The following is an 11,864-nucleotide window of genomic DNA, read 5'->3' on the forward strand; positions in this document are numbered from 1 at the left end:
ATGGAACATGACTCAAATTGTGCTAAAAAAAGAATGCCAAAAGTCTATTTATCAAAATCCAAAGGCATTCAATTTAATTTGGAATCAAATTTCAAAAAATACATGTTTCGAGCTCTAGACCGGGCACTCAGAAGTGAGATCTGAAGTGATTTGACTTCGAACCCATCTGACTGTGGGTTTGAAATGCACAAGGTAGCACCCGAAAAAAGTTCTGGGCACCTGAATCAATATTTGTCACGTCCCGAGGCCTAGTTAAGTGTAGCGCACTAATCTTATGCAAATTGTGGAGTTCTAGTGAGAGAATAGTGCTTAATAGTATTATGAAGGTTTGAATTGAGTTTGGTGGGCTTAGGAGTGTTTTCGAGGCTTAGTAAGTGCGAAAACAGACTTCGGAGATCAAATTATGCAAAATTGCATTATTTGAGTTGAGTACCGATACAGAACTTGAAGTACCAGAACTTAGTTGAGTGCCAAATTGGACAGCTTTCAGGTTCTGTGAAACTCACCTCTGGGTACTGGTACTGAGCCGAGTACTGGTACTGCATCGGACGAGTACTGGAATGCAATGGAAACTAGAATTTCCAACATTCGGGTTCTGTGGGACTGGCCTTTGGGTATCGGAACTGGCTGTCGAGTACCGGTACTCCAAATTGCGTACCGATACTAAATGTTATAGAAACTGTTTCGTATAGTATGTAAATTCTGAATTTTTGAGGGACCTAAGGGGAATTGTTACAACATGTAATATACCCCTTCACTCCCTCTCTCCTGCTCTTTTGAGCTGAACTTAGAGATAAGAAGAGGACCGTGCTTCTCTCCTTCTCTCTTGAATTTCTCTCTTCCAAACCCTAAATCCTTGGGTTTGATCACTTTTTCTTCATATTCCTCCTAGGAGCTTGCATCTTGGGCCTTGGGAGGAGCTTGGAAGTGGAGGAAAGAGCTTATTTGAGGATTAAACTTCAACCCTAGCCCCTTGTAACTTGGGTTGGAGCTCTATTTGAGGTTAGTAGCTCTCTTGTATGTTCTTCATGCGAATTTTACAAGAGTTTTGGGTAGGAAACCTAGTTTGTATAAAACTAGGGTTTATTTTGGGGTTTTTTGAGTTTGAGCTTTTAGGGTTGAATTGATGGATGTGAAACACTCCTTTAGGTTGGATTTGAAAATCCTACACTTCAATTTGAGCCTTGGGCAAGTTTTGTTTGGTCAAAGATAATTTTCACCTATTTCCTATTTGATTTTTGGTGAATTTTGTAGTAAGCTTTTAAGAAGCTTGTGAACCTTTGGAAATTTTTCTATGGGTGCTAGAAGTCTTGGAGGCTACTTCGTTTGGAAAACAATCAAGTTTTCGAAGGTTATCCGGCGGGTTTGACCTCACCGAAATGGATGAACTCTCCTTATGTCTCCTATATTATTATAGGAATTGTTTGATGCATATTTATGCTATTCATGACATGCTAGAATTTTTGGATGCATGACGTATATATGTTATATATGGAAGTTGACATACTCTATGTAGTAGAGGCAATTAGACATACTCTACGTAGTAGAGGGTTATGATGATAACATACTTATTGTATCATATCTTATATCAAGTTCCTCTTATGCAAATACGGACACACATGCTAGAGATGAGTAGTAAGGACATATGAAACACTACATGGCTAGTGGAACTAGAGGGGTTAGATCTCGAATGCGATAAATTATGCTCATCATAGGTAATGGAAAACGTGACCCATTGCATGTTAGTGACATGATGTGGAGCTATGTTGCACTTAATTTAGACGCATAACTAAAGTGGACATTATGATATTACTCCACCTCTAGGTCGATGGATGATATTCCATGTTTTAGACATAATGAAAGAGTTTCCTATGTATTTGATTATATAAATGGCAAAGGTAGGTAATTGCTTACATAATGATTTTCATATTCCATGTAGTGGAGGTTTATATAGCAAGGCATATGCTTAATATGAACTATGATCTTGTGGTCATCTCTTTGATTCATTAAATATGGCATTAGTAAGGTGTTTTCTTCATACTATACTGGAAATAGTATACATTGTCACTCGTTAGGGTATGTATGAGATGTAAATCTTTACATACTTGAGACATATTGCATAATGGTAGAGACATACCACCGAGTTTATTGAAATCAAAACATGACATTTATGTTAGAATTCCGACCTTGAATCGGATGACTCATGGCATGAGTTAGAGTGCTCCGGGACACTTCATGGGTCCTGGGGGCTTCTCGGTGTGTTTTCGAGATTTCCGGCGAGTTCCAAAGATCAGTTGTTGGAAACCGATTCTCTTGAGGTTTTGGGGGTTGTGAGAATGGTGTTATGAGTTGGTTGGGTTAGACCCTGACTTGGTGGATCTATCGTAGGTCCAGTCGATGATCCTACGCACCTCGGGAGCTCGGTGCAATATTGACACTAGTGGGTACTTTGATTCGAAGTCGGTATTGTGGTGCACGCTCGGTGATATCTCTTATCTCTCCTCTCTACTTGTTCATACACTTATATCCATGTTGATCACGTCACCACATGACTTCATCCTTGTTGCTCTACTTAGTTTTATTCCTGTCTTAATGACCTAAGAGTAGAGCGGTAGTTTCTCAATAGCTTATGCATGATTATTATCAACTGTTGTCCTGTGTTGTCAGTTCTTGTCAGACTTATGTCGTTGGAGGACCTGATTGGTCGATACACCCTTAGGGGTCTGATTGTCTGCTATTCGCTTATGGATGGCTATTGATCATATTTGCATCGATCGCTATAGCTCGTCAGCATTTCACGTACATGATCGATTTTGCCACCGTAACGGTATTCTTTTTCGAAAAAGTGGTCAGACTTCCGACCCATGAGCCCAACGGCCTATTGCTAGGGTTACATGCTAGGTAGAGTAAGTGTGGCTACCTAAGGTCTTTAGACTAACACGGCGGTTAGATTGGGTATATTTGGATTATTCATCCGGTTTGACGCATCATCTTATTTATACTAGCCGTATTTGTATATTTATTGCTTTTCCCTTCAGTTTACTTTTGCTATTGTATATCTTGTATTATATGTCACACATTTTGGTTTTTGGTGAGTACACTTACTTTTGTTGGCTTGCAGTACCCACTGGGAGACCCTTTGTTGGTTTCTCACTTTCCTTTCAGTGATCCGGGTAGTGGGAGTCGAGATGGTGTGTGAGGCGCGCTAGCTAGCGACCATTAGTGGTCCCGATCATGTTGCAGCTCTTGGTTTCATTTTCTCTCCCTACAGTTATTAGTACTTAGACATTTCGGTGGTTCAATTGGTTTTGACTTTTGCTATAAATTCCTACTTGGGACTTTCAAATATTGCTATTTTGGAAACATTGTGGATTTTATGAAAATGATTTTCTACTCCTCGTGGTAGCTTATTTTAAAAGATAAAATGTTTTTGTGTGAAAAACAGTTTTTAAAAGAATTTTTCCGATTTTTGTGAATTTAGTGTTTGAAAACAAAGTTTCCGGATGGAAAATGATTTCAAATGATAGATGGATGTGCATTTTATTGTGATTAGGACAGTTAGTTGCAAGCTATGGAAACATATGTGTTTGATTGATCTTTGTATCTCATGAGTTGTTGTATGCGAGTGAACACGATTGGTTGTAACTTATACAATGTGGAACACTGTGCAAATACAGAGAAGACTCTATCCGTGTGGACAAAGAAGTTTCTATTTTTTGTGGCGGGTTTGTCTCGTCTCGTGGTCAAAAAAAAAAGTGGCACTTTTCTGCTGACTCTAGTTTTCAAAACTAGCCCTATTTCAAGATGGCTTTCTAAAAAGGGACACTAGGGCGTGACAAATATACAGGTTATTTTTCATTTTCGCAATAAGTTAAAATTCAAGGCTATGGGAATGGCCACAATTTGAATTCGGTTTGAGCGAGATAAATTGAAATTGATGATCCAATATATGTAGAGAGCTTGATTAATAAACCTCAGAGCTTTGAAGGCCTTTTAATTATATATAGACCAACTTCCCCTCGGGACAAGGTACGTAGATAAATAGCAAGCTAGCTAGCTAGTATGCAGGAAATGGGAAGAAGTTAAAAATGCCCTAAACATTGGCATAAAGGGGAAGAAAATGACGGCATTACTTATGCAACATCAACCGTCTTGAAACCATACTCTTCAGATATATATGTTCCTCTCTACTGCAAGATCTCATGTTCAATTAAAAGAGAGATTTATCGTAGAAGAGCGTCTTGGTAACAATCTTGGATAGTCTACGAGCATTCACATAGTCTCTAGGACTATGAGAGGCAACGCCAGGCACAATTAGTCCCATAGCCCTATAGAGGAGTGAGATAATCCCTTCCTTGAAATATTTTCCTTGTGTGATCCCTAAGAAGAAAGCCTTGATAAGGTCACCCCAAGCATTTGCATACTCCGGGGCAATGTATTCTTTATCAAAATAGTTAGGAGCAGGGACTTCTTCAACCACCTGCGGTTAAAAATGACACCAAGTTTAGCAAAATTAGGGTAAAATATTCCCACCGAATTAAGTTGACTACTTGAGAGTTCTTCCTGCAGATTCATGTTCCACAAGATTACAATCAGGTCTTACACTCAATGCCCTTGCAATTAATTAGTAGATTAAAATAACAACCCATCGTGCCAATTAGTAATGATATATATCTATATATATATAGCACGATAATAATAAGATTGACTAGCTAGAATTGTAATCATGACGTAAATAACATTGCTTAATTCTAAGAATTATGAAACTAATTAATTAGTAATATTATTGCCAATAAAAGTTGTACTTATGGTAATAGGCGACGATGACGAAAATTGACGGTGATGATGATACCTTTCTTGTGTACCACCCGTTGTAGTACATGCAAATGCCGCCATGTTTGAAAGGCGCGATACGCGGGATATCCAAGGGGACTCGAGGGACGATGTCGAAGCGGTACACCATCCTATAGTAACTTGATCCCATAAGGGAGTTGACGTAGTCTCGGAAGCCAGCATCTCCAACCCTAGGTTGCCCAAAGGTTAGCACACCGAGCAATGACTCCAAGACATCATTTTGATCATGCATTCCTAGCAAAGTCGGAAAGATGGTTGCAAGTGCACCTCCCAAGCTGTGACCAGTTATAACTATCTTTGCACTTTTGTGCTTCCTTAGCAATGATTGTAGTTCTTCTCTGAGCGTGTAGTATGCGATGGGCTGGTCGGGTTTCACGTCGAGTTCCTTCGGGAAGCCCTTTTGGCAATCGGTTTCATCTTGAATGCCGAGAGCCTTGAGAAATCCGATATGAACATAACCTAGCTTGCCCATGTATAGACAAGAGAGGTCGATGTCGGTGATCCAATCCCTGGCATTGAAGGGTTCCGTGCCACGGAACGCCAAAACGATCAACTTGGCGTCCTCTGCCTTGTCGGTGAAGATGAAAGCTTGTGTTGTGTTGTTATTCAGGAATTCTGTATGTGAGTTTAAAGCCATCATAATTAGCCGTACATATATATATGTTGTCTTGTGATAAAAATTTATGTCATTAACATCGAAAGAGAGAATTTTTTTTATAGAATGAGATCAAGCTGGTATACTTACTGTTCCAGCAGCTGTAGAATCCTACGAAGTGCATCTGCATAAATTAGAACCACCTCTCATTATTAAATGAATAATGAAAACTGTACGTACCGAAGATCTAAACAGTGCGCCGGGCACAAATCAGTAGTAATATAACTTCTCTTTCAAGATTAAGGCCTTTAGTGCCACTTACCAACTGTGCAATTTGTTGTTATTTCTTTTTATTTTTTTCAACATTTCAAAATTTTATTTCTTAATTCAATTCATTTGCACATGACTTTTCATTTATATATTCCTCTACAAGACTGATATTGTGTATTCATCCCTAGATTTCTCACTTATAGGGTCTGTTTGTGAATTATGAAAATAAAACAGAGTTTCAAAATAGTATAGAATATAACTAACATGATACAACATTACTGTAGATCAATTTTACTTGTAGGTATTTGGTTTTGTTCTAATTTTGTTGTGAAATTAATTGATGACGGAAGTAGTAATGCGAGAATTAGAAAAGAAAGAGCTCCGATCTCCTTTTGTTTTACTCCAAACTTTCAACATGAGGTGCCTCAGATGTTGCATTTTGTAACTATTAAAAATTAAGGGAAATTGCTTATATACTCCTGAAAAGTTTCTGACTTTCCTATTTACCTCTCTTAGAAAGCTAATATTGAAAATACCCTTTCTATGTTCCAATCTATTTCTAATATACCCCTAGAGCTAAAATCTGTTAATAAACTCTATTATCTCTGTAAAATTACTATTTTGCCCTTTCATATATACCTTTCCATCATCACTGGCTTTCTTATTTGCCCTTAAAGTCAGGGGTACAAAAAGTATTTTGACTTTTGCTCTTTTTCAATATAACCGTCACTAACATTTCTTATTTGTCTTTAAGTTAATGGCAAAATTGGCATTTTAATTTTTTTTAACTGTGGTAGATATTTAACTCACGTTTAACCCAAGTTAACTTAATAGGAGATAACTGCGGAGGTATTTTGCAATAACAGTGGAACATATGAGGGATATTTTAGAAAAAAAAAAGTAAGGGTAAATCGAATATTTTCAAACGTATGAGAGGTATATAGGCAATTATTCCTAAAAATTATTTCCACACACCTATGTTGTGTAAAATAGTTCGTCATTCCGAAAATTATGGATTAACAAGTTACCGACCGTCCCTAATGCAAGTGACAAACGGCTTGATAGTCGGTGTCCGAGGTCCCAAGTTCGAATCCTAATTGATTCACATTTTCAGCTAACTTTATTTCTAAAAAAAATAAACGAAACGAGTAGCATGCTTCCTTTCTCAAAAAAAAAAAAAACAAGCTACTCTAATTTTACAATATTATCAAATGAGCCCTTGATATTTTAGTCCTTTGACTCTCTCTCTCTCTCTCTCTCTCTCTCTCTCTCTCTCTCTCTCTCTCTCTCTCTCTCTATATATATATATATATATAGAGTCCATCCAGCTGTGATGCTTTTAAAAGCTCCCACCACTCGGTGCTTGTAAGTTTTTCACAGTTATTAAATCTATCACTTTGACCAATTTATGCTATTCCACTAACTACCTACTCAATCCTAAGGGACCACTATCATCATAAACGCACATCCCTTTATCTAAGGGCCGAAAACCTACAACCACCAATGACTTGCTATTTTTAAAATTATATGAGCTTAAAACCAATTTCATATTTTTTTTCGGTATTGTTCTCTTGTCCATCAAGTGAACACCAAAATAAACAGTTGAAAATAATTTTTTTAAAAAAAGTGATGATAGGGATCTTATAATTAAGATCAAGATAAATCTTATTTTAAATAGTTTAAAAATTTTTATAAATTCAAGTGATTTAGATATCTTTACGCCATGAAACGAGAAAACGTCTCATGTTAACCATTAAAATTATAAATTTTGAAACCCTTTCATCATTAGGTTAATGACGTCGAAAAGATTTGAAATATGATTTCTAAATATTTCAATTGATATAGATCATATTCAGTAGCGCCGATCGTCTATTTGGAGTAGGGGTGGAACTAGGCCCGGGCCTAAACAAGGCCCGGCCAGATGGGCTATGTTTGGGCCGGGCTTTGGGTATTAAAAACTTAACTTTGGGTTCGGGCCGGGCTTCAAATTTTAGGCCCGAAAAAATTTTGGGCCTATTTGGGCATGTCCAAGCCCGGCCCGTGCCCGACCCAAAAGCCCGATATATTAATTATTAAAATAAAATATTTAATTATATATATATATATATATATATATTGTAAGGACTGAGATTTTTGACAGTGTAACTAAACTCTCGGTTGCTGATGTTTATGTGTGTAATTTNTTTTATAAAAAGAATAAATTATATAATATATCATATATAGTATATAGTGTTATTAATGGTATATACTTTTATATATATATGAGGATATATTATATATTAACAAAATATTTAGTTCCATATTAGGATATATTAAATAGTATTATTCTATATAATTAATTAATTACACATATCTATGAGTAAATATATGGTACATATTATTATACAAATAAAAGTATTTATGTATTATATGATAAATGTATAAAATGGGCCTTCACAAAGCCCGATAGGTATTGGGCATTGGGCTTGGGCTTGGGCCGGGCCTTAATTTTTAAACAAAATTGGGTAAAAGAACGACCCGAAGCCCAACATTTTTTTTGGGCCGAGCTTGGGCATAGTATTACCCGACCCAAGCCCGGCCCAGTTCCACCCCTAATTTGGAGGCTTCATCATAAAAAATAAATAGATGACAACGGAGCCCGTTTGCTACTGATAGCATTTAAACTCAACTCTCTCTCTCTCTCTCTCTCTCTCTCTCTACAGACACATATATCCTGTGCTTTCAAAAGTATGAAAAATGTCCGTACTTTCAAGTCGGTTTCGTTAGGTATGGTCTATACTATTAGACTTATGTCGAATCAAAATTTTATAATTTTTTGACATTATTTGCTAAATGATCAAAGGACCTTAAAAATAATTATATATTCTAATGGCCAATGTGATATGTTTGTAAGTTTAACGGCATCGAACAACCCAAATTACAAAAAATTTTGACAAAAAATTCTACTTATCATCAAGAATAAGGTCAATACTTCTAATTTAAAATTTAAGTTTTTTTATTACTGTGAGATTTTTATTTTCAACTATTTATCTTAATTAAGTCTGCTCGTTCATTTCCAACCACAAAATAGTAAACCTTAGGCATTAAAGCCAATTAGACACTTAGATGTCTAAGGTTTAAACGTATAAATTCTTTTTCCCCCTCTTTTTTTAAACGTATAAATTCAAGTAGGCCTGACTAAATATTAAAATCATTTGGTTTAATTCTCTTTATTGTTTCAGATGTAGTATATATAGCTTGTAAAATTTGTCATGATAGATACCTTCCAGTGGTCGGTAACCGCTTCTTTGATATAAGCAGCATTCTCATAAGCAACTTTTGAGGCCATCATGGCGAGGTCTGAATATTCCTTATATAAGCGGCCTTCTCGGAGCTCTATTAGTGAGAAATTGTTGATCCCGGATTCGCTTTTGTAGAAATTGAGTCGGTCGTCGATTAAAGCAATGATGGATCTGTAATTTGCTGCTTTGCTATTCGGAATCTTGATCGAACCTGCACAAAAATTGGACATTTGAATCTAGATATTGTGCAAATTAAGTTTCTTAATTAAGAAAAGATCGACCGATCGATCGAGCAAAAGAAGATTCAAAGCTTGAAACATTAATTTGGCAACAGTGTTAACTAACTACAAATTAATTTAGAATGAACCAAAGAAAGAAGTGAAATAGATTCCTGAAGTAAATCTCAGAATTCTTTGTGCTACATATATATATTGCAGTAAAATATGCTTGTGGTTTGATCGGTATTCTAATTAAGCTAGTGTTGTAGGGTTTAATAATATATATTATATATGTGTATTAAAAGAAAAGATAATTTCTCATAAAATTTGTGTATCATTCCAGATACGTTTCTTGTTTCTTCAAATTGTAGAAAAATTCAGTTAAGCGACCACCTTAAAAGAAAAAGAAGAAGAACAAATTAGCGAATAACAAAAAGACATAAGGCAATTTAGTAACACGTACGTTGACGAGAAAAACAAAAAGAATAAATTAAGAAGAAACTCCATATATGCTAACACCAAAAGGAAAATTTCCGGCCATATATATGCTTACAAATCAAGGGGGTAGATTAAGATTAACTTAACAGCAGCAAGAGTACTGGAGCTAAACCTGTGAGAGCTTTCCACATCAAACTTATTGTTCCACCATTAATGGAAATCAAGTTCAGCAGGAGCTCGATGACGCGCCCGAAAATCATCAGCTGCTTACTAATCACCGAAAGAAACTTTTGGACGAGCAGGGTTCTGGCCGTGTGCATGTCCACCTGCACGTTCTTTAGATCGACGTGCTTGTCGCCGCTGCACTCAACAAAGTTATAATTCGCTAAGGATCTTCTAAAGGCCAAAAGGCTTAGGATGTGGAGTAGCCCTATTTTCTCATGGCGATAAATCACGTAGTGATTGTTAGGGGATTGAGAAGCCATTATCGAAGTGCAAGTGATCGATCGAGGAGAATGCCAGAGAGAAAAAAAGGAAGCACAGAGGTCTAGCTAGTACTGCAGTAGGTGATCAGAGAGTAGGATACATGAGAGAAGCGCGCGTGAGGAGGAGACCCATTATATTTATATACAAATGCGAGGGTAGGTACGTACCCATTTCACATGTGAAACATTTGCAAGCTAAATTTTTGGATTCATTGCGCGCACCACCACTCATTGAACTCTCCGCCGATCGAGTGTCTCTTTCGCAAGTTTCAATTCTACAGTACTCTTAAAAAAATGTATTCCACTTATTTTACTAGTCCATCTATGCTACTATATATATATATATATATATATATATATATATATATATATCACTAGCAGATGAATAATAGAATTTATTATCACGTTTTAAATGTTATTCTTGCCTTTCCCATTAAATTTAAGGCATTTAAAAAGTAAAAAAAGTAAGTAATAAGTACTATTCTTTTATTTATTAATAGTAGTTAATTAGTTTAACTCTTTATTTTAAATTTTATTAATAATTTATAGTCCAGCGGCAAATTAAGAGCTTGATTATTGGTATTCGAACTTCCGGGTTCGAACCCTAATTACTTCATATTTTCAGCTAAGCTTATATTTTCAACTAAGTTCAATTTTAATAAAAAAAATGAACAAAGTAGTAGCATACAACCATTTTCTCGTAAAAAAATCTGTATTTTAGTTTTATTCTTTATTATTGTTAAAAGAAATTCAAACGTTTGGCACATCTTTACGTACAACTAGTGAATTACCCGCGCGATGCTGCGGATATAAAATTATTTTTATAATAAATTGAATATTATAAGTTAAAATTAAAATTTAGAATTTAAAATTTACAATTTATGTGAGACCCCAGATAGTCCTATATATAAGATATAATAGGGCTAAACTCTTAACCCGGCTTAAGCATTTTGGGTGGTGGCAAGACCCAAGAGGTTAAGAGAGTTAAGCGTGCTAGGACGGGAGTAGTCCTAGGATGGGTGACCCCCTGGGAAGTTGGGGCGTCACAGATGGTATCAGAGCCAATTACCAGCCGGAAGTGTGAGATGAGTCTCGGCTGAGCCAGGGTCTGGATGACGGGCTAGCGAGACGAGTCTCACATCGCCTGGTACTTGTGAGTCTGAGCCTGACGAGGACGTCAGGGCTTAAAGGAGGGGAGATTGTGAGACCCCAGATAGTCCTATATATGAGATATAATAGGGCTAAACTCTTAACCCGGCTTAAGCATTTTGGGTGGTGGCTAGACCCAAGAGGTTAAGAGAGTTAAGCGTGCTAGGACGGGAGTAGTCCTAGGATGGGTGACCCCCTGGGAAGTCGGGGCGTCACAGATGGTATCAGAGCCAATTACCAGCCGGAAGTGTGAGATGAGTCTCGGCTGAGCCAGGGTCTGGATGACGGGCTAGCGAGACGAGTCTCACATCGCCTGGTACTTGTGAGTCTGAGCCTGACGAGGACGTCAGGGCTTAAAGGAGGGGAGATTGTGAGACCCCAGATAGTCCTATATATGAGATATAATAGGGCTAAACTCTTAACCCGGCTTAAGTATTTTGGGTGGTGGCTAGACCCAAGAGGTTAAGAGAGTTAAGCGTGCTAGGACGGGAGTAGTTCTTGGATGGGTGACCCCCTGGGAAGTCGGGGCGTCACAGATGGTATCAGAGCCAATTACCAGCCGGAAGTGTGAGAT

At 37.0% G+C, this 11,864-nt stretch overlaps 1 protein-coding gene across 4 annotated transcripts in view; it reads right to left on the bottom strand.

Moving 5' to 3' along the window:
* Positions 3,965-11,864, bottom strand: part of LOC109724316 — a 59,169-nt gene continuing 51,269 nt past the window's right edge. For 3 of the 4 annotated variants that reach the window (XM_020253124.1, XM_020253120.1, XM_020253111.1), the window contains 5 exons: positions 9,829-10,016; positions 8,982-9,211; positions 5,600-5,633; positions 4,853-5,469; positions 3,965-4,480 (listed from right to left, as the gene is read on the bottom strand). In XM_020253124.1, coding sequence (XP_020108713.1) covers positions 4,211-4,480; positions 4,853-5,469; positions 5,600-5,633; positions 8,982-9,211; positions 9,829-9,976 — 1,299 coding nt within the window. In that variant the 5' untranslated portion in view covers positions 9,977-10,016 and the 3' untranslated portion in view covers positions 3,965-4,210. Of the gene's footprint in view, positions 4,481-4,852; positions 5,470-5,599; positions 5,634-8,981; positions 9,212-9,828; positions 10,266-11,864 lie in introns of those variants that run through there. The other variant, XM_020253104.1, reaches the window with a different exon arrangement.

Source organism: Ananas comosus, linkage group 2, assembly GCF_001540865.1.
Source record: "Ananas comosus cultivar F153 linkage group 2, ASM154086v1, whole genome shotgun sequence".
Taxonomy (NCBI): Eukaryota; Viridiplantae; Streptophyta; class Magnoliopsida; order Poales; family Bromeliaceae; genus Ananas; species Ananas comosus.